A 24,776-nucleotide genomic window follows, 5' to 3' on the forward strand; every position below is an offset into this window, starting at 1 on the left:
TTTATGTAAATATCAATTTCAGAAGAGATGTAGTTTTAAATACTGAAGAGAGTCCTGAGAGACATCATATAATAAATATAATTTTGAAGAGAACTATCTCCAGATGAATCAATCAAAGGGATGGAACAAATCCCAAATCTCCCAAGCAATCCAAAAAGATGTTTGGAAAGTTACAGAGATGACCTTAGAGCAAATATGCAGAAAGAATCATGAAAACAAAAGGATGTGTTAAGATTGGGAAACAGAAAATATAAGAAAGAATCTAAGACTGTCCATGCCTTAATTCACTGGTGGAATAAGAGAAAGGAAAGGAAACATACAGGCTTTCAATGTTTTGTTATTATAGCCTATATCAATAAAGTTCCAGTTAAACATATTAATTGTTTTCCCCTACCTGACTTACCTTGAAGGGCTGGCAATAGCATTGACGATACAGAAAACTGCTAAGGGATCATAAATGCCTTGACCAGCATATTCTATACCAGCTAAAACTTTCAGGTACTTCATGTAGAGGGAGGAAGCCAGGGAACCAGCAGAGACTTTTGATCCAGGAATGGGCTCGGCACTATTGATGTGCCACATGAAATTGTGCCAGAGTCCAACTAGAAGACATGAGTGAATATAAGCAAAGCATCCTTTATCTATGAATAAGCATAATTGGTGCAGAACGTGTAGTTCTGCAAATACCTTCTTGGCTACAGCTGGCACCTGCTGTGCAAGCAAGAGCTAGGAATGCAAAACTCCTAAACTGTTCACCATTTCTGAATGGAGGAATGTGAGAGCCTCCAGAAGCAATAATTTGAACTTCTAGATTGAGGTTCAAAGGGGTACCCTTAATTTTGGTAAAGTTGAAATCTGATATTTTCTATCCAGATTCTGACAGCCTTCAGACATTGAGAAAAGATCTGATCATTCGTTTTTCCGTCAGTGATAGACATGTATCGAGTATAATTTTTTTACTAACAAATGAACCAATCCAGTGGCTTCATATACTGTAAATCTTGAATAGGAGAGGAAATAGGTTAATTTCATTTTAGTTTATTTTGTTTATGTTTAAATCCAGAATGACATGGGTAGCTGAAAATATGACAAAAAATAATAAAATGCAATAAAAGCCACAAAAATAGATAATAAAAGTACAAGGTAGAAAACAATGTGGTGATGCTGGCCAACAAAACAAGGAAAGATATATCCATAGAACTCCCAAATGACTCCCACCACCCTAACCCAATGCTTAGAACAACAGTCAGGATTGGAAAATACTTGTGTCTTGGCCTTCAATTTATCCAAATTCTTTGACAGCATTGATCATAGTATCTTTTTGGGAAAATTCTGGATGCTGGGAGTCAGAAGACCTTTTTGGTGGTTCTTCTTTTGTTGTTGCAGGGAAACACCAGGGTGTTTGACCCCTATTTTGCAAAGTGCCTTATGTTCTGTGTGGGTAGTTACCCATGTCCTAGTTAGTTCACTTCTTGTATGTCATAAGGAGAGCCAGTTTGGTCTAATAGTTAAGGCATCAGGCTAGAAAGTGCAAGACTATGGGTTCAAGTCCCATCTTAGCATGAAAACCAGCTGGGTGACTTTGGGCCAGCCCAAGCCATCTCACAGTGCTGTGGCTGTGAGAAAAATAGGAGGAAGGTACATTGGATATGTTCATTGTCTTGAATTATTTGTAAAAATTATAAAGGTAGGATACAAATAAATAAAATAAGAATTAATATGACTATATTGAACAAAGGATGTAAAGATAATACTTAGTTGTTCTTACATGTTCTATATTGAAGGAAGTAATACTATTTCCCATAAAACCTTTATCTTCTATATAAACTCTGAAATGACCAATTTCAAAATATCCTCATGTGATTAACTAGGTCATGGTGAAATGAGCCGCAGTGACACAGTGGTTAAAGAGCAGTACTACTTCTGCTGCCTGCCAGCTGCCTGAAATTTGGCAGTTCAAATCTCAACAGGCTCAAGGTTGACTTTGCCTTCTAGCCTTCCGAAGTGAATAAAATGAGGACACAAATTGTTGGGGGCGTGCATAAGCGCACCAACGTGCCTACCGTCCCTGTCCTATTGTTTCTCTTATTCTTTTATTTTTCTTATATGTACCCATTTCAAGTATTCACAACTATGTATACATTTATACTTATTATCTTGTAAACAATTGGCAAATCAAATAAATAAATAAATAAATAAATAAATATGCTGACTCTGTAAACTGCTTAGAGAAGGCTGTAAAGCACTGTAAAGTGGTATATAAATCTAAATGCTACTGCTATTGCTATATCGATTATAATGACAATTCCATGAGAATAGCTTTCTTTAGATTTGTATTTCATCCATGACTAAGAATTTCCATGATTACATCTAATTAACTCTGCTAGTTGGATTCCTTTTGCAAATCATTTTTTTACCATCTGTTCCATATTATACTTCAGTCTGGTTCACCTCAGAGCTAAGCCTCATATTTATGTGAACCGCTTATGTGTGTGTGCAGGCTTCTTATTTGTTAGTGTGCTTTTTAAAATATCCAGCTCTTATGTACAAAACACATAGAACCAAAATCATTATCAGTATGTACCAGTCTAAGTTTATACATCTTCAGTATGTGCCAAAGTAAGCCACCTGATGGTTAAACAATATAATTGTTTTGGGCCATGTGTATGGCCTTGACAATTATTCTTGATTAAACTTACAAATTAAAAGACCATATAATTTCCAACATACTTTTAGGTTATCAGTTTCAAAAGCAAAACATGCAGCTTGAATTTGCATGATATTGATATTAAAGGAGAAAAATGAAATCATCTCCATATCTCAAAACTTGTAGCATTTAGAAAGTATTTTATTAGAAGAAATTAGCTATAAATCTTCAAACCTCTGTTAGCTGGAATTGTCATTTCAATCTCTGCCTGAAAATTGATTCCTCCGCAAATGTGTACTGCACACAAATTGAGTTCCCTTTGTCCCCATATTTCTGGGGACACTGGAGGTTTTGAAGAAGAGATTGGACATTTGTCTAAAATGGTATAGGGCTTCCTGTTTGAGCAGGGGATTGGACTAGAAGATCTCCAAAGTCCCTTCTAATTCCATTATTCATCTTCTGCAATACAGAAGAGTACCAGGAAACTCAGAGGGTTACCAAATTGTCTAGGCAATGCAGACAAGCATCCCTGTTTTTAGTATTCGATGAAGCACAGAGGACAATGATCAGGAGAATCAGCTGGTTGCCTAGGCAACATAGGAACAATCCTATGTTTTCTAGCATTGTGTTACAGTGTATTAGGGAAAGGTAAGGAACTATCTGGCATTGCTTAAGCTCAAAAATGCAAATACATCTTTAATTATTTTCATTGGATTTGTGGTGGAAATCTTCCAAAATAGTTATAGTTAAATAAAAATAGTTATTTTTCTTTTTTCTTTCTTTCTTAATTTATCTCTGTTCATTTTCTCTTACAAACTATGAATCTGAAATCACAAAAGGCTACCTGCTATTATAGGCATAACTTACATGAACCAACTTTTCTGCATTAACATTTCAAGAACCAGGCAGCATCCCAAGAAAATCATTCAATCTAAATATAGTACATAATTGCATGTCACATTGATGGTCATATTAAATCACTAAACTTTCACAAGTGTAACCCACGTAACTTGAATAGATATGAACATTCATTATGAAACATACAAATTAGTCATAAAATCATGAAATCCATAGACTTGCACTTACCAAATCTTAAAAGGTAGAACATTTTTAAGCCATGTTCCTGTTGCTTCTTAAGTAGTTAATTAAAACTGCTTTGTTTTCACCAGTCATTATTTTTTCTGCAAAGGTCTAGAAACTGCTTTTGTGATAGATTTTTTTAAAAAATTTTAAGCCAAGCTGTTTAGTTGTTATATTGTGAATGGTGGGTCAGTTGCCATAATTGTTTTTTCTCCATTTTGCCCTGTTTCCAAAGTGAAAATGATATAAATCTATATGCTACTTTAGTAAAGAAAAAAGAAAAAGAACTGTGAGCAATGACAGTGTTTTTGCTGAATTGCAATGAAAAAGATAATGAAGTGGTATGAGGAGACATAAATGTTGGAAGAAAATGCTGACAAGTGGCACAACAAAATAAATACAGAAAATATACTGTACCATTGTGCTGTATTTCAAGTGATATGTACCTTAAAACAAAGCCTTATCTCTCTCTTCACCCATTTTATAACAGCAGAAACTGCACAAAGCTTGAACTGATGCTCAGCGCAGTGTAATTGATGCCCCCATGTCATTGCTACCAGTCAGCCTAAAGTTCGTCCTTTAACCTTATCTGAACCTTATCTTTAACCTTATCTGTTTTCTTGTATGTTAGGGTATATCAGGAATTGTATTATGACACATTAAGATTATAATCACCTGATACTAATCGCAGATGGTTGGTGCAAAACCACCAAATAAGGTACAGGGGATTTGACACCAATCATCATAGGGAATGGATGCATTCAACAGAATAGACAATAATGCTGCTTGGTCCTGCTGGTATGTATACTACTCTACTGTGAGTTAGAGGAGTGGAGAGATTTTTTAAAGATCATTTTATCCTGCCTTTATTATTTTTATAAACTTGAGGCTGCAAACATACATAATATTCCTTTCTCCTCTATTTTCCCTACAACAACATTGTGAGATGAGTGGGCTGAGAAAGAGTGACTGGTCCAAAGTCAACCAGCCCTCTTTCATACCCAAAGTGGAACTAAAATCTACAGGTTTCATTGTCATGTAAAACTGACCAAAATGTGTTGAACAAAATTGAAGATCACAATTTGATGGACATGTGTATAAACTTCCTCTTTGGAAAAAATATTGGAAGGATTTATATTACAGCAGTCTTAATTCACTTTTTAGGGAGTTAAGAAAGTTATGCTAACTATAGCACTAGGCCATTGCTATTCCTTAAGGATATGAACAGAAGACTTGGTGAAAATTTAGAATCTGGGCAAAAACAAACCAACAACAAACAAAAATGAACAGATATCAGTATTGGGAACAAGAAATAAGAAAGATGGTCCAGACTATCAAAATCCATGTAACTATTGACATGTGATGGGAAACTACCCAAAGTAGGATAATTCTATGTAAGATTCATTGGATAAAATGCCACTCTATGGAAGGGCCAGTTGATAACACAATGGCAGAATATATCAAAATATAGGAAAAAAAAGATAATAGTACCAGACAACAGAATATCTCTACTGCAATAAGTAATAACAATAGAACACAATATCCTTCTGAATTGCAATTTAAAAGAGCTGGGTAAAACATCTTTCCAAATATGAATAGATATAAGCAGTAAACAAGACAATATCCAATGCTATCAAAACCAGAGATGGTCTGATTCTTTTATTTTTCCAAAAACTTCATTCTACACTAGCATTGATGATGGTAGTTTGGGTGATGAAACATCTGCAAGGAAACAACCAAGCTCAGACAGCACCAAGGACCCTTCTTTCTAGTCCTCAACTTACGACCACAATTGAGCCCAAAATTTATGTTGCTAAGTGACAAATTTGTAAAGTGAATTTTGCCCCATTTTATGATTTTTCTTGCCACATTTGTTAAGTGAATCACTGCAATTGTTATATTAGTAACAGAGTTATTAAGTGAATCTGGTTTTCTTATTGACTTTGTTTGTCGGAAGGTCAAAAAAGGTGATCACATAACCCTGGGTTACTGCAACCATCATAAAGATTAGTCTATTGTCAACCATCCAAATATCAATAAGGTGACCATGGGGATGCTGCAATTGTGAAACATGGTCACAAGTCACTTTTTTCAATGCCGTTGTAACTTTGAACAGTCACTAAGCAGACTTTGTAAGTCAAGGACTACCTGTAATAGAATACACTGACAACAATGAAATCTGAATTGGATTCAATGCCCTTTTCTGAAGATTCCACAGCATGCATTTAGTCACTTTACTTTGCTTTCAGAATAAAATCAGTTAAATAAAATTGTACATGTCTTTAAGTTTCATCTTTATGACCACATTTTTGCCATGCTAATACAGAATTTCTATTGTTTGTGGAGGGAACCCACAGGAATGACAGTTATGTAGTATATGGACCTGACAACACAGGTCCATATAGTTAAAGGTTGTTGAATATAAGTTTCATTGTCATTGTTTCCATCTAACACAGTCAGAAACATGGAAAAATTGAGATCTTTTTTCTACCCAGTTATCAGGGCTACAGTATATTTCTTTCTTTTAGAAAACTCAGGTATCTTAACATTGTCATCATCTATCATAAATGATAGCCAGGCAATGATTATTTGAGGCATTCTATCACCCACCTTTCACCATTAGATTAATAGTAGCCAATTAGAGACACTCTCCTGCACAGCCTTTGTATGCATTTTCTTCAACTCTGTTAATTATACTTGTAAGCAGGCATAATTATACTTACAAGTTATCCATCCATCTTTTACAAAGACAGTGAAAAATGGAAGACAATGAATATTTGACTACATAGTAACATCTTGAAATAATTAGAAACAAATTCTGGTCTTTTAGACCTTGGATATCTAGCAAAGACATTAGTCTATTTTATTCTGAACCCTTTCTCATTACCTCACTGGAGAGGAGACAAAAAGGAGGCAAGTCATGCTTATTTTATATTTAGTGTATAACGATTTATAGATGGCTGGGAGATGATTGGTCAAATAGTGCATACTATAAAATGTCCACAATTGCCCTATTAGTTCACTGATGGGTTTTTTTTTTAACTTATTTGGTTTCTTTTATTTTAACTCTGAGGTTACTCTACTCTTACTTCCATAGAATTGGACAAAATATATGGCTAGAATATAATTCATAAAGATGCTTTTTAGTTATAGAGATGGTCAGCTTTTTCTAACATCATGACATGTTAGGTGATGATTACAGGATACACAATATTTATCACTTCAGTGATTTTCATTCATACAGTAGAACATTTATTACTAACACAGTAGAAATTATACATATATTTTGCCAGATTTATAATATAGTGAGCAAACAACATACAAAACTAAGGTTTCTTTCAATATACAATAATACAGTACAAATGTAATATCTATCTGTTCAGAAGAATGTCTCAAAAAGTCTGGTGTCTCTATCAAATTAAGCCTGGCATAAAATATAATATTGGAATTATTATATTTTAACTTATAAAATGAATAAGATATATTTTGCAAACCTTGGCCATACATAAAGGAAGTATGCATTTTAAATATTAATTGTAGGTCCTTTTCGATTTTTCTTTATGGGTGAATCCTAATAGATTCATTTTCTCAGATTTGCTATTTTTCCCTTTAAATAATCCAAATGACAGACATACTATAGCAGAACAATCAAAGAACACCGCTATCACAATTAACTACTTTAACCAAACTTCTGTACCATTCAGTCCAATGATATCAGCCAGCCTTGCATTTCCGATCAGCATGCATGAGATTACACTCTGCAGCCATTGCTCTCATGGGATCTTCTGCTATATATCATGTCCAAATGATCACTTTGGTAGCATATGCTGCCATCCATTTTATTCAGAGGAACATCTTGTGAATTTTAATCACAATTTATGACCTGCTATTACGTGCTGATGCACAAAAGAAAAGCACGGGTTGATGGTTGTTCTGTGAAAATGTCAAGAGGCAGCATTTTATAACCACATATGTGTGATATGAGGTAAAATATTATCAGGTACTTCACATTGTCAAGTAAGATAAAATAAAATATCATTTTATATTATGAAATTATATTCTATCCGTTCATATTAAGATTAAGACTTTATTTAAGCTATTTTTCCAAAGTACTTCATTCATTTCTTCTATTGAAATTCCTGTAATTGAGTATTTGTTGAGCTACTATTTAAGAAATAATGCAATTGCCACCTCTATTGTTCTATTGTCAAAGGGACAGATGATTACATTATTTGACTTTTTCTTAAAAAGAAAAAACTTGCTTCTTGGCAAAATCAGACACAACCAGAAATATATATTGCTGTCTTGGCTGTATAAATAAATAACCAGAACATTAATTAGGAAAAATTAATGTTATATTATTATAGGTACATTTCATATAACTGCTAATAGAAAGGTTGCCAATTTGCTAAGCTGAAATTCAATAGGTCAGGCACCTGAACATAAGTATTAAACTTTTTGGTAGCAGGTTAGAATATCTTTTAAGAATAATATCATTCATTCCAAAATTGTGTGGGGTGTGTGTGTGTACATATGTGTGGTTTATGCTTTTCATAAAATATTAGAGAAAGGCAGCATACTGAAGATTTTCAGTCTGTGCTACTTCTGAAGGAAAATGGAACTAGTGCACTGAGAAGGGAAATAAGGAATTTGTACTTGACACCTAAACAGATTTTCTGTGTGGTCAAGATACTTGATATTTATTTGCAGAGATATTTTCTGATTTTAGTCCTGTTTACCTTTTAGGTAAGCATTAAAATCATACACTTACATTTAATGTATACTAAATAGGGTAATTTCCATTCATTATTTTTGTATTTCTCCCTACATAATATATATGAATCTAAATGTAAATTATTGGGATACAACAGTTAAGAAATGTGTTAAAAATTCTTGTTCCAATCTTATTCCATTATCTTATATTACCAAAATGTAGAAAGAGCAAAATATACATTTATACTCAGAAGAATATATGTAGTACTGTTATACCTAATTAACATTAGACCATAAAATAGAGGTCCTCGGAATATTTATGAGCCTCTGTTTTTTCTATGATTTATAAAACAAATGAAATAACCTCACCAAAAGGCCTTTAGAATCTTTAATAACAAATGAATAAAACAAAGTCATTGTAATACATATAGATCCAAAATGACCTCTGTTGCTATATTTTGATGTCAAGGATACCCAATAGCAATTCATGATAGGATCTGAAATGCATTTAAATCCTTTGGTTTAAATTTGGTTTGGGCAATAAGATTTGGAGGCCTAATTAAGAGCACTCAGTAAACTGTACACTATTGGTTGGTAGACTAAGAGCTTCACACCTTAGGGGATATAACTGGCCAGTCAATATGGGCATTGATAGAATGCTGTGATGGGAATAGCAATAAAGGTGAAGCAGGAAGATGTTACTACCCCCAGGGGTCAATACTTATTGCAACACCTGAGACCAATTCAAGCAAATACAATTCATTTTTTTTAAAGAAAATATGTGGCAGCTTTAGAACATTACAGACTATATTGCAAAATACAGCTACAATGTTAATGAAAGACAAGACCATTAAGCTCAGATGAAATGTGTTTTTATTTCGAGAATGATAAGAGTGTAAATCAAAGGAAAATCACAAATGTGCTTTTTTATTCCTTGTGGAAACTTAGGTATGATAGGATAATAAGGTAGTTTTGATGATATGACAATGAATTGAGATAATTAACACTGAGGAAAGTTATAGGATCCAACAAGATGAGTGGAAATTACATCTTTACACTTTATAGTTTTATGTATTTGTTTTGAAGGCAAGTAAGTCACTTAAATGAAACACAATAACTTCTAGGATTAGTTATAAGATATAAATATAATATTCACAATATTTATACAAAATATTTTATGTTAGTAACCACAAGTCATTGGGATTCCTATATTTCTGTAGTCTCACTTCAATAAAGTATTAATAAGACTAAGTAAAGGTTTGCTTGTGCTGCATTTCTTCATATCCCTTTGAGGCCTTTTAATGTGCTGACAGACAATTTTAATCTGGATTGCAAAATAGCAGCCTGCTTCATAGATAACATAAATCAGTGACATTCAAAAGCTCTTCTGAAAGAACATTGCTAAACTCTTATATCCATTACAAGTGACTCCAATGGTGACAACATTCCGTATTCTACTGTATTAGCTGACATGGCAGTTATTGCTTCTTTTTTTCTCGTTTAAAGAGGATGAAAATCAGATGTTATTGCTGAAACATGTATTTGGGGGGGGGGGACATAAGTGTCAATGAAAAAAATGATGTTTTCTCTAAAACAGTAGTAATAGACTAAGAAAGCTTTGTATTCAAGAATAGTCAAAGAGCCATATATTTGGACATGCTTGACTAAAAATGTATAAAATCAAGTCAGATGGACTAATTAAAAAACAGTTAAGATCAAGATTTTGTATTATATAGATGAAGCTATGGGCTTGGAGAGTTAGGGTGATAAACCACTAAGATTGACTGAGAACATATACTGTACATTAATACTATACTAAAATTTATGAAATCTAGACTCTCCAAGATCTTGATATTCTTCATTGCACTAACATGTGTTCAACAAACAATGGCTAGGTTATGTCCAGAATTAGTTAATATGAAAGGATAGGGCAAGCTGCCATTCAAAAGTATCCTTAGACATGAGGCAACTCTGCCCATTATGTGATGGAAACCCAGCCACAAACAAGGTCCCTATAATATCAATTATCTACATTTTCTTCTTTTCAACCATAGTTAAATCTGATGTGTTATGTGATAACATTTTATTTATTTGTATTTGAAAATCCTACAATATTTTAACTTCCTCATTTTTGAGGACTTTTTCATTACTGGCACATAATAATTTTTACAGATGTTCCTGTAAATCATTCTGGAGACTGTCTTATGTTGCTGTATATATTCAACTTGTGTAATCTTCCATGAGCTGAGAATATGATCTACTGTTTCTTCTGCTTCTTTGCATAATCTGTGCTTTGAACATTTGATGCTTTTCAGTTCTATTTGATTGCATTATTATTATTACAACTCATTAGTATTGAAACAGTGGTTATGACATTATTATTTAATTAAAGTTTAATCTGTGATTAAGATCTCCTTAAATGAGAATATACAGTAAACTTACCCATTTTGATGATCTTTAAATAATAAATAATAAGCCAAAATTGGCCCACAATTTTCTATTTCAAATATCTTTATTCAGTTTAGACAATCCAATATCTTCATTTGTTTCAAATAAATTCAAGTATTCAAAGTAATCCTTTAATATGTCTATTTTGCAGGTTATAGTGCTATATACCAACATCTTTCCAATGGGTATATAAAAATATAATTAGTCTACAACACTTGAAATTCTTTGGCAAGTTGAGAATAACTATGTTACTTAGAAAATTTAGACTTGTAATTCCATCTAGGAAAATTAGTTGGGAAAGACTCCCTAACATATTTTTGAAATGAAATTCCTTTTGTGTTTGCTGGGGTTGTTGCTTAGATGTTTTTCAAATCACATAATTTATGCTGCTAGATTTTCTTCTAATTTGATATGCTATGTCAGTAATTGATTTTTTTAAAAAAATTTCATGGGTTTATTTAATTTGCTTTTCAGTCACTTTTATGGATTGCAATTTTTAGACTTTAATTATGACAATTTCTTCTCATCTGAATAAAAATTATTATTTTAATATTTGTTGATTATGTTTTATTAAAGGAAACAGAACTTCTAGTTCTGGAAAATTTCTATGATTTTATTTAGAAATAATTTTTTTTTTGTTTTCTTCAATTATTACTCTTAGCAGAAGTGCCTGTATGCATACACTTGTAAGCTATGTATTAGAATTCCTGGACAAAAGTAACGGGTTATATTGCAGGTAATAATATTTGATTAGCGTTGAACATAATGTGCTGCTTTCATATAACTTATTGATTGACGAATATTGCCCCTGTTAATAGTTATGTATACATTTGTTGCTATAGATTCATTTTAGAATTACATTTATGAGGTTAGTATCAATGTAAACTTTGTAATACAACACAACCTAGCAGCCTCAGGCACTCTTTTCCCCCAATGGATACTGGCTGTCATAGATTTCTGAGAAACAGACAGCTAAACCAAGAATATAATTGGGCTAAGGAAATACTCTCAGGGTGTAGAAGAATGATCACCTGGCAAATAGAGCTTATGATTGATACAGTGTCTAAGAACAACAGGAACCTAAGCTGTCAAGAGTGAAAAGTCTGCCTGGACTATCCAGTGAGGCAGAAATAAGAGTGGGGGTGATTGTGAATGGTTATGAAAGGTAATGAAAGATAACAATGAAATATGGCTAGGGAAGTGACAAGAGTGGAGATAAAATGATAGAAGGGAGAATGCCGGAGAGTAATAGGTTCAGCTTCAAACTGATAGTTGGAAGACTTCTTTAATGTTCTTGGTGTTTTCCACTCTCATATGTTGATTGATGGTAAATGGCATTCTTATTTTGCCCTGTCTCTCTTCACTTCAAGAAGCTATTTTTACTGTCCTTTGAAAATCTGAAATATATTTCACAGGAAAAAAGAGGTTCAGAACATTAGTTAACTCAGAATGGCATTGATGCTTTATTGGGGTGGGGGGAGAATGTTAACAAATCTGAAAATGAATTTTTTTTTTACCGTCCTTCTTGTGGTATCTAAGATGCTTAAAGCTGAATGTAAAATGCTTGTTTCTGAGGATCTTTCACAATTTATTTCATCTTAACCACTTGGGGATGTGGTTTTTTTTTTTTATTTACTGCAGAATAACACATAAAGAAGTATGCGTAAGAGAGAATAACAAAACTGGTTTTTTCCTCAGTTTTGTGGGAAATAGTTTTCTCTATTCTATGTAAAGATGTAGAAAATAATAACAGAATAGCAGAATTTATGAATAATCATACATTAATCAGATGAAGAGCTTGCACTGCAGTACATCAAATATCTCAGCTATTCAATTCTATTTAACAATAGTAATAGAAAGAAGCTATTTTGAAAGAAAATCATTGAAAGGTGCAGTGAAGCAGCTAGTAGAACGGCTAAGTGTTTTCTACATAAATGGCTTCTATACTGTGCAGAAAAAATATCAGGCCAGTATAAGCTTTCTTCCTGATTGCAGTCTTGCTTTCTAAGATTGTGAATGTCAAATTTCAATTTCCCAAAGATAAGCTACATTTTGCATATTTAGAAGTACAACAAAATATGAACTGTTATATAATGGGCTGCAAAGAAGTATAAAGAGTATATTTTATTTTCACCTCATTAAATTTTCTATTCTTTCTATTCAAACAGAATATTAAAATAAAAGTATATAAGAGGGAGGGATCAAAATGTTGTGTGTCTGTCTGTCCATCATAAGGAGAAGTCTCCGAATGTATAGAGAACAGGATCAGTTTGGTAGAAGGAAACCCACAAGAGAATTTATGAGTTTAAAAATTGAATAACTCTGATTTGGGCTCTCTTGGGGGGTGGGGGAGAAAAGTTTGTCTGCTTCTTTTCTTACAGAACTTATGCACCCCTCCACTCAATTCTAACTGATAGAGAGTGCCCCAAATTGAAACTTTGCATCCAAAAGGAATTAGATGAATAGGAGATTTTAATGAATCCAAAATTGTAATTTGAGTACCGCAATGGGCACCACAATGAATTAATACAACAGGGAGGATTGTCTATAACCGATAAAGGAAAGATTATTTTGAGAATATTTTAGTTTAAATATAAGAAACGTTACTTGTAATGGATTTAAATAAACTTATATGGAACAGATAATCCAAATGGCATATTTGACTTGGCTTACATAATGTGTAGTACCTAAAATAAATTTACCAAAGTTGACCAATAAGATTCATATAATTTTATCCAATAACATTATATCACTTGATTAGCTTACTTACATATTATATGGCTTTGTTGGATTCATAATCTACAATATATATCAGTTTAGATATATTTCTAACATATTCTTTTTTAAATCATGGGTAAGGGTTAAATTGCAGTAGTAAATGTGAGACTTTTATTTATAATTATTATTAGCTACCTCATTTTTTAACTATACAGCTGACCTTATATTTACCTATAAGCAGATATTTCTAGTTAGATTAAGTACCAATTATATTCAAGGCAGCAAGGCTTTGGTTGAAACCTGAACTAAACACTAATAATGATACCTATTTTTCAGCAACCCTAACCATATATAGGTACAGATTGATACAGATACAGATTAACAGAGTTGAAATAGACCTTATAGGTCATCTAGTCCAACCTCACGCCCAAGCTGACACTCTACACCATTTTTTTTACCGATGGCAGTCCAGTCTCTTCTTGAAAGCTTCCAGTGATGAAGCTCCAACAACTTCTGAAGGCAAGCTGTTCCATTGGCTGATTGCACTCACTGTCAGAAAATTTCTCATTTTTTCCAGGTTGAATCTCTCCTTGTTCAGTTCCCATCCATTATTCTTTGTCTGGCCTTCAGGTGCTTTGGAAAATAGCTTGACCCCCTCCTCTCTGTGGCAGCCCTTCAAATATTGGAACATTGCTATCATATCTTCCCTGGTCCTTCTATTCACTAGACTAGCCATGCCCAGTTCATTTTGGCTGCTCTTCTCTGTATTCTTTCTACAATCTCAATATCTTTTTTATAGTGTGGTGACCAAAAGTGGATACAGTATTCTAGGTGTGGGCTTACTAAAGCTTTATAGAGTGGCATTAGTACCTCACTTGATCTTGATTGTTAATGCAATTTAGGATTGCATTGGCTTTTTTAGTTGCCACTGCACACTATTGGCCCACATTTATTTTGGTTGTCCACTAAGACTCCAAGATCCCTCCCACAGTTATTACTATTAAGCCTGGTTTCACCAAGTCTGTCTAAATATAAGACTTTACTTTTCTCTACATTGAATTTCATTTTGTTAGATAAGGCCTAGTATTCAAGTCTTTCAAGATCCATCTGTATATTCCATATTAGTATGTATGTGTGTGTGCATGCCTTTGACTCAGGTTTTGACTCCTGCTGATTTCCCAAGACAAGTCTCTGCTGTTTTCTTGACAGGTCAAGAATAGTGGTTTGGACGTGGTTTCTTTGCTCTGAGAGAGAACAACCCGACCAAGCTGACTTTATACGTAAAGTGGGACTAGAAGGCACAGTCTCCCAGTTCCTATTTTAACATTTTAACCAAGACTGGCTTCTATGGACCATGCAGGTACATTTTACTTTGTCCAGTTGATTAGTTACTGTATTTCAAAACAGAGTTATTGTAAAATTATCACTTGAAGATAGAATATGTCTTTCTTTCTCAGCTCTGATTCCAGACTAGAACAGAACAGAATAACAGAATTGGAAGAGACCCTGGAAGTCCAATTCCTTAGTCCTGCTCAGGCAGGAAACCCTATTCCATTTCAGACAAATAGTTGTCCAAGCTCTTCTTTACAACGTGCAGTGTTGGAGCATTCACAACTTCTGGAGGCAAATTATTCCACTGTTAATTGTTCTAACTGTTAGGAAATCTTAGTTCTAGGTTGCTTCTCTCCTTGATTAGTTTCCATCCATTGTTTCTTGTCCTGCCTTCAGGTGCTTTATAGAATAGCTTGACTCCCTCTTCTTTTTGGCAACCACTGAGATAATGGAACACTGCTATCAAGTTGTTCCTAGTCCTTCTTTATACAGCATGTTATTAGTGTAATTTTTATAAAAATATTAACAGTTATTTCATTTTTAAAGGAAACTAATTATGGAAAGGAGTACAAATATATCTTCTACTCTCCTTTTGATTAATATGCACAAAAGATCAATAGGATTTCAACTTTTAAAAAATTAATATAGCAATTAATATTGTTAAGATTACCTTAAAATTCAGTTTTTAATCTAGGATAAAGTTACAGTGCCCGGTATTGTAGGGGAAAATGCAAGCAAGAAAAGAAAGGATCCAAATATTATTCTACAGAGTGGTGGTATTGACACAATTTTATTGGCAAAAAAGGGATCCAATTTCCAGGTTCATTACCCAAAACAACATAGAAATTTGAAACAAGAAAACATTTTAGAGCTTCAAGTATATAGATCAAGCTATAATTCATATGCCACATTCCCCTATGGATTCTGAGGATAAGAGGAAAGGGAAAGAGAAAAGCAATTTTTCTGCCCACTTGATTGATGGTCTATTTGACCTCTGGAATGCCCTCTTGCCATAACCTTTTAAATACCATCTGTTCTTTTTCTGAAGAGGGTGATGGGAAAGAGTCACTTTGAGACAACAATTGATTATAAAAGCATTAATCAAAGACATAGATTATCTGCAGCATGACACTATTGTAGTTAAGCAATTTCACCTCAAATGTGATTTGAAAGGTTAATCCTGTTCCTCAAGCCTAATTTAGATTTTTTTTAAAAAAAAAAATCTGGCTACTTCTGTACTGATGCAACAAACAGGAAGTGAAAAAATGTCAACCTGCATTGTAACATCTAGTCACTCTGTATTTATTAGGATGGTCTAATATGCTGTTAAAAAGCCCTTGAGTCTCCAAGAAAGAGGCATACATACACAGATACCAACAGTCCTATAGGTATTTTTCTTTTATTTATCCTATGTTTAAGACTGCCCTGGCTATGAATATATAAATCCTAAGAAACATAAGCTAATTAAAACATTTAAAAATGGGCATTGAGCTGTCTCCTTTACTGAGTAAATGCAAATTTGGGGGGTGGTGGCTTTTTTGTTCATTTGCTTTATTTTTGGAGGTCATTCCAAGTGCCTTCCTATCCTAAGCAAAACATTTATTCAATAGGGTACACTGAATAGTGTAGAATTTTTTTTAAAAAAAATGGCAAAGACAAAATGGCCAGCCATGAGTGATAAATGAAGGAGATTATTACATTGACTTTTCATGCACATAAGGGCATAAGTCTTTTAAAAAGTTTAAAATAACAAGTGAATGTTCAAGTGGCAACACCTCAAGCCACAATTATGATCAGCTTAAGAAACCAAAGAAGATACCTTTCTTTTATGATTTATCACCCCAAAAGAAAATTGATTTTCAAATGAAACAGATGAAAAGGTACTACTTTAACTGAGGGAAGCCAAAGAGTGCTACAGTTCAGAAAATGATTATGACAATGATGAGGCTAGCTTAGCATAATTGTAAAATGAACCACTATCATTCCTTCCTTAAGATGTTGTTTATCTTAGTGATGTATGTCTTCATTCCTTCACCAAATTCAATTAAATCCCCCAAATATATTAAATACTCCAATTGTTAAACAAAGTTGAATTTAGCTACTTTGATATTTTCATGTAAATGGAAAGCAGATTATTATACAATATTCAGATTTTAATACAGAATATACTAATTTAGCTGCAGTTTGGCAGGTATGACAATTACCTAATTGTGATATAGCAAAAAGTGAATTGGCTCCAACCTAATAGGCCTGAATCAATGCAATTTAACTTTTTAAAAACCTTTGTCTATATAGTCCCATGGTATAAGTGATCAATGTTATTTAGTAACTCTATAATTCCTTATGAAGTTCATTAGGAAAATAAATTAAGCACTGGATAATTTTTGAACTGATAACTAGAGCCAGGATATAACAGATGGAACACTTTCTTTCATAGACAAAGTATTAGTTCAGTCTCTATACACAGACTGGCTTTCATAAACTCTCTAAATTTTACCAAAAGAAACAAAAATCCAACCCTTAAATTAATGTTAAAGAAGATATTCGGATTGGTGTAAGAGTTAAAGACAAAAGACTAGAAATAAAAGTTCCAATTCAGTTCTGAACTGAAGAAGCTTCTTGGATGAAAAGCATAACATTTTCAAGAAAAAAACACAAAGAAAGTCTAACTGCCTTTGAAAAGCACCTTTGGAATAATCATGACCTGGATGTTTGAGAATCTATAGATGACTAGAAATGGGAAGATCATGAGTTTGAGCCTCCCCAAAGTATAAAGCCTTTTGCAACACATTGGGCTACTCATTCTTTCTTAACAAAGCAATGGCAAACTACTTCTGAAAATGTATTAAGAAAACTGCAGAACTTGCCTAGGGCAATTGCTGATTCAGAGGCATAAAAAAATGTTACGAATCTGGCAAGCAACAAGCAGGATCTGCCTGTAAACGTCTAATCAGAAGCCCATGTCATCTATTTGCAAATGTAACCTTTTAAACGAACTAAAAATGAGGTGATTTCAGGTTTGTTTGTTTTTTGAGAGAGGAAGATATTATTAACTAATAAGTATCTCAATGCTTATTACAACTCTGATAAATATTGTTCTGAACAGCGGGGACAGAGAATTAATGGATTCAGAACATCTCTGTCCCCAGCAACCTAAAAGAAATAAGGATACCAGTGCATGCAAAATAGATGTTTGTGCAGGTAAGATTATCAACCTTGCGGTCAACCAAAACCAAGCATTTAATAGTGAGTGCCATACCATGTGCACTAATCAAACAGGTGGCAAGAAAGTAGGGACAGGCAGGCACAACACAGGTTATGTAGACAGTAAACACAGTGTCAGACATAAAGATTTCAAGTCCCTATATACAAATGCACAAAGTCTGGGCACAAGCAGGGTGAACTTGAACTACGAATACATGAAGGTAAATATGATATAGTTGGAATAACAGAAACTTGGTGGGATGAAACCCATGACTGGAACATACTGGTAGAAGGATACAACTATTTAAAAAAAACAGACCCCATAAAAGAGGAGGTGTAGTTACACTGTATGTAAAGGACCGCTATATTGCTACAGAAATGCATGAAATGAAAGAGGAAAACCTCCTAAAATGCATATGGGTCAATCTAAAAGAAAAAAAGAATGACATGGCCATAGGTGTATATTATAGGCCACCCAATCAAGCAGAAAAAAGGAGATGTCCTTTTTGCCAGCCAACTAACAAACATATGCAGGAAACACACAAAAATAGTAATGGGAGTCTTCAATTATCCTGATATCAATTGGAAAACTAATTCTGCACCAAGTGAGAAATAAAATAAGTTCCTAACCAACCTAGCTGACAACTTTGTTGTCCAAAAGGTAGAGGGTGAAACTAGAGGGACAGCCATACTGGACTTAATTCTTACAAACAGAGAAGAAGTGATAGAGGGAGTTGAAACTGCAGGAACCTTGGGTGAGAGTGACCATGTCATACTAGAATTCAACATAACACAAACACAAGCAACAGAACATAATGACACCAGAGTCTTGGATTTTAAAAGAGCTGATTTTAATAATCTCAGAGAGAATTTGGGAAAGATTCCATGGATTAAAATCCTAAAGGGGAAAACAACTCAAGAATCTTGGGAAACTCTAAAAGAAGTATGATCACAGAAGCCTAGACCAGCGCAATACCACTGAGAAAGAAAAACAAGAAATCCAAGAAGAAACCAGCATGGCTACATAAAGATTTCTCTGGCAAATTGAGAGAAAAAAAGGACAAGTACAAAAAATGGACAGAAGGACATACAACTAAAGCAGATAGCCAGAATTTGCAAAGATGAAGTCAAGATAGCAAAGGCTCAGAACAAACAAAGACTTGCAACAAAAGTAAAAGATAATAAAAAAAGTTTCTTCCAACATATAAATAACAAGAAAAAATCAAGGAAACAGTCGGTCCACTAAAGAGAGAAGATGGCAAGGAAGTAATAGGCAACAGAGAGAAAGCAGAACTGCTTAACTCATTCTTTGCATCTGTCTTCACACAAAAAGAAACTATAGCTCAACCCACCAAAAACATAACTGTAAAAGACAGACCAGAAATAAAAGTTAAAATACGCAAAAAAATAGTAAGAGAACACCTGTCTGATCTTTATGAAAACAAATCACCGGGGCCTGATGGATTACATTCCAGAGTTTTAAAGGAGCTGGCAGAGGTCATCTCAGAACCACTGCACCATATCTTTCAAAAATCCTGGAGCACCGGGGAACTACCAGAGGACTGGAAAAGAGCTGATGTGGTTCCCATCTTCAAAAAAGGAAACAAAAACAGACCCCAGAAACTATAGACGAATCAATACTCAGGAAGATACTGGAAAAGATAATAAAAAAAACAGATCTGCCAACATCTAGAAACAAGTAAAGTAATAACTAGCAGTCAGCTTGGGTTTGTTGAGAACAGATCATGCCAAACCAATCTTATTTCATTCTTCAACATAGTGACTAAATTAGTAGACCAGCAAAATACTGTGGACATAATATATTTAGATTTCAGCAAGGCATTCAACAAAGTAGACCACAACCCACTTCTTAGTAAGTTAGAAAAAAGTGGAATAGATAGCACCACCAATAGATGGACTTGCAACTGATTGGCAAACCATACTCAATGAGTAGTCCTTAATGGGTGTAAGTCTACATGGAGGGAAGTAAGCAGTGGGGTGCCACAAGGTTCTGTCTTAGGCCCAGTACTCTTCAATATCTTCATTGATGACTTAGATGAGGGAATAGAAGGGGAACTTACCAAATTTGCATATGATACTAAGCTGGCAGGAATAGCTAACACCCAAGAAGATAGGCTCAAGATCTAGGTGGATCTTGACACACTAGAACACTGGGCCATATCTAATAAAATGAAATTCAATATAGAGAAAAGTAAAGTCCTACACTTAGGCAAGAAAAACCAAAAGTACACATACAGTCCGGGGTGAAACCAGGCTCAATAGCAGTAACTATGAGAGGGATCTTGGAGTCTTAGTGGACAACCAGCTAAATATGAGCCAGCAGTGTGCAGCCGCCGCCAAAAAAGCTAATGCAATCCTAAGTTGTATTAACAGAGGGATACAGTCAAGATCAAGGGAAGTACTAATACCACTCTATAAAGCCTTAGTAAGACCACACCTAGAGTACTGCATCCAGTTTTGGTCGCCACATTATAAAAAAGATGTTGAGGCTCTAGAAAAAGTACAGAGAAGAGCAACCAGGATGATTAGGGGACTGGAAGCTAAAACATACAATGAACGGTTTCAGGAACTGGGCTTGGCTAGTCTAGTGAAGAGAAGGACCAGGGGAGACATGATAGTGGTCTTCCAATATTTGAGGGGCTGCCACAGGGAGGAAGGGGTCAAGCTATTTTCTAAAGCTCCTGTAGGTCAGACAAGGAATAATGGATGGAAACTGAACAAGGAGAGATTTAACCTGGAAACAAGGAGAAACTTTCTGACAATGAAAACAATCAACCAATGGAACAGCCTGCCCTCGGAAGTTGTGGGAGCGCCATCAGTTGAGACTTTCAAGAAGAGATTGGACTGACATTTGTCAGAAATGGTGTAGGGTCTCCCACTTGGGTGAGGGGGTTGGACTAAATGACCTACAAGGTCCCTTCCAACTCTGATTATCTGTATCTGAAATTTGTATAGCACTCTTATGTGATAATGTATTAGGCACATTTGGTTGAAGACAGAGGGGAAAATGTATTTTCATCTAGTTCATGGGTGTCAAACTCAAAGTGTCACGTTGCTGTCATGTGGCCTATTGCAAAGTTTTTACCCTTCACAAAGCTGGGATGGGTGGGGCCTGCACATGACACATCCGGCCTATGGTCCACCAGTTTGACACACCTGATCTAGTTTGATCTTCCTTGTGTTATTCTCTACTCACAGAGTAATTGTGCTACAATTTCATTTGATTCTGTCCTTTTATCCTTCAGGGCAAAGATTTATGTAGAAATACAGCTATTTCCTGGTTTTCTAACCAGCCAACAGAAGTATTAAGGAAGATCAAGAAGAACAAAAGCAAAAGAAAAAAATGATAAGATACAAAGCTTTAGAGGCAAATAGTCCTCTGTTCTAGGGACTAGAATCTCTACAAGGTTGAAATAGAAAAATAAATAAATAAATCTCATCTGCAGGGTATAATAGCTGATATTTATTGATCGCTTGACAAACAGTTATTAAATATTGCCGCTCAACTGACACTGAGCAACAACTGGAAACAGGTGTACATGTACAAGATCTGCACTAGTGAGGTCATAGAAATATGATCAATGGTCTTTGGAGTAAGTATGTTAGTAAAGCCTTTAGGGACAAGTGAAACAATGTGAAATCAGCATGGTGATATGAACTCCATTCCTTATACTGTATACAAGCATAATGATATTACATGCATATATCCATGGGATGAACTTGAATCATAACATCTCAAGACTCATTTTGATGACACTGTTAATTCTTCAGATACTTCTGCTGTGAACTTCAATATCCATCCAATAAAATTTTTATCCATTCTTGATTGCAGGAAATACGACTTCAGCAATAGAGTGGTCAATGTCTGGAATACTCTACCCGACTCTGTAGTTTCTTCCCCAAACCCCAAAAACTTTAACCTTAGACTGTCTACTATTGACCTCACCCCTTTCCTAAGAGGTCTGTAGGGGGCGTGCATAAGCGCACCAACGTGCCTACCGTCCCTGTCCTATTGTTTCTCTTATTCTTCTTTTATTTTTCTTATATGTACCCATTTCATGTATTCACAACTATGTATACACTTATACTTATTATCTTGTAAACAATTGGCAAATCAAATAAATAAATAAAAATAAATAAATGGAGAAAATATTGGATAGCAAAAGTAGAGCTAAAGTGAAACATTCTACAGATAGTGCTAATAAAAGTAAGCCAAGAAAGCATTTATCTTTATGTTTCACAAAGATTCTTATTTTGAAGAAAAACAACTCTGGTGTATTATTTTTAAAAATTCAAAATGGAAGATTTATTTATTTGATCTTTTCATATTACATTCAGATTCTAGGAAACAAATCTTTCCACATTTTTGGAAAAAAATGTCCATCTAGGTTCGATTCGAAGTGGGAAGAAAGATAATGGAAACATGGAGATTGCTTGGAAAGATGGTTTAATGATGGACAGCAGGACCACGTGATTTGAGGTCCTGGGCAAAAAAGAGCACATGGGTAAGAGAGGGCGAGAGATGTATAACCTTTGTTGGGCTTTGAACTTGCTTCCTGTTCATGTGGCAATAAATGTATCCTGATTGGTTGTCAGACTCCCATAGGGCCATGCAGGCGTAACTTTGTAGGGTGTCTTGAGTCCCAAGCTTGTTTGAATCTTGCTGGGTGATGTAATCTTCCCAGGTGCCATATGGTGAGATGGGTAGAGGGCAAATCCTATCATGTCCCAAGGGTCATGTCTTAATCCCATCACGCTGGAGCTGAAGGTCTTTTGTGTTGTACATAAGATGTCTATTATCAAAGATGGGGGCCGTTTTCCAAGAGCAAAAATTCCTCATAAGAAAGCCACCTATAATCAGATAATGAAAGCTCTATCCCCCTTTATATATTAAGTTACACATGTAATATACACACATGTATTTCCTCTATTAGGGAGATGGGCAGTACGGAAACGTATAAAAAATAGAGCTTCAAATGTGCATTTCATCGAGAGAAAGAGAGAGAGAGAGAGAGAGAGAGAGAGAGAGAGAGAGAGAGAGAGAGAGAGAGAGAGAGAGAGAGAGAGAGAGAGAGAGAATGAATATATAATTCAGGAAGTATTCAGACCTCCTTCACTTTTATCACTTTTGTTACTAGTGTAGCCTGATTCTACCATTGTTGAAATTGATTTTTCACTTGTCATTATGAAGTACTAAGTGTAGATTAATGCACAAAAAATGAATTTCAACAACAGTAAATCAGGCTACAGCATAACAAAATTGACAAAAGTGAAGGAGGTCTGAATGCATTGTACTTTTCTGCCTTCAGGAGTTAGCATGTAAGCATCAAAATAATGTAGAAGATATGTATGGGTAAATGTCCTACAGAAGATCTGGCAAACTAGTACTTTCTTCTAGAACCATTTATATTTCTCATGTCATTGGAAAACTGGATTATTTTTTATAATAATATTTTGGAATTGGGAAAAAAGTTGAGATGGGCAATCATTGGAAAAATGACCCGTGAAAGACTTTTGATTGGAAATATGAAGAATTGCAATCGTCATTAAAAAAAAAAAGAATAGTAAAAAATGTGCAAGAAAAAAGAGAAAAGAAAGAATATATCATAATGAAAAATAAAAGTATTATATGAATAAATTACCTCAAACCTTTATTACAAGTGTAAATAAAATTAATAATACTTTACTCCCTGTAGGATTAAATAAACAAATAAATCTACTTTATATTCCTTCCTTTTATTTCTGAAAGTCTTAATCTTTAGTTTATTCAAATATTGTCATAGAATTTGATTTGTCTTCAGTTCTTCTTTATCCAACTACATAGATATCTTTAATAATTTACAACACTCTTTTGTAGATCCAATAATGCGAGATTTTCTGAGTCATACTCTAGGTTTGCCATTTGTATTTCCCCTTTATTTTTTAAAACTTCAACTAGTTTTATTTGTATATGCATCAAAATATCATTTTCCAAATCATTCTTTTGGCCTATCATTTATATTTCTACTTTCAGTACTTTTTCTGTCTTGTTCCACATTTGTTGTTTGTGACATCTTTTGGGCATAATTTATCCATAGAATCAGACATCATACTATAACTGATATTATAACTACTACAGTAATGTTTTGATTACTGTAATTAATTCAAAGATCTTTTTAATACTTCTAAAGTTATAATGTTTGTGTCATTTTGTAAATCCCAGTTTACTAACACCAAAGCAGGCTAGTATTTTTTCCTTCTACTTAAATCTTTAGTCCCATCTAATATCCAGTTTCTGAAATCATAAAAATAGGTTTTCTTTGTTATGAAGATAGTTATGATGGTTGGAATAACTCTCTTCTCCACAAGAAGCTATTTATTTTTATAGAAATTTCCAAAATCTTATAATAAAACTCAAATTTATCTAAATCCATAGTTTTTTATAACTTTCTCAGAACAAAATCTTTTTTTTTTTTTTTTTTTGCTGATTATTTCACATTCTTTAAGTTCTTATATTTGTTACTTTTTTCTCTTTTCTTCAGGATTGAAGATAAACTCATGAGGACAATTTTCAAACTTGTCATTTCAATGGCCTCTAAGATGGGCAATAGGCAATTTCTCAAAGTGATTAAAA

At 34.1% G+C, this 24,776-nt stretch overlaps 1 protein-coding gene across 1 annotated transcript in view; it reads right to left on the reverse strand.

The window, feature by feature from the left end:
• Window positions 1-262: 262 nt before the first annotated feature.
• The window catches only part of LOC148130462 (uncharacterized), a 115,393-nt gene continuing 90,879 nt past the window's right edge, over window positions 263-24,776 (reverse strand). Inside the window, exons 3-5 of the mRNA XM_087967528.1 lie at window positions 688-832; window positions 404-602; window positions 263-287 (exon numbers count right to left, since the gene is read on the reverse strand). Of these exons, the coding sequence (XP_087823654.1) occupies window positions 263-287; window positions 404-602; window positions 688-832 (369 nt within the window). The remainder of the gene's footprint in view (window positions 288-403; window positions 603-687; window positions 833-24,776) is intronic.

Source organism: Notechis scutatus, chromosome 5 (genome assembly GCF_049901735.1).
Source record: "Notechis scutatus isolate UNSWTSFEM ecotype Mainland chromosome 5, rNotScu1.2, whole genome shotgun sequence".
NCBI classification, from domain to species: Eukaryota; Metazoa; Chordata; class Lepidosauria; order Squamata; family Elapidae; genus Notechis; species Notechis scutatus.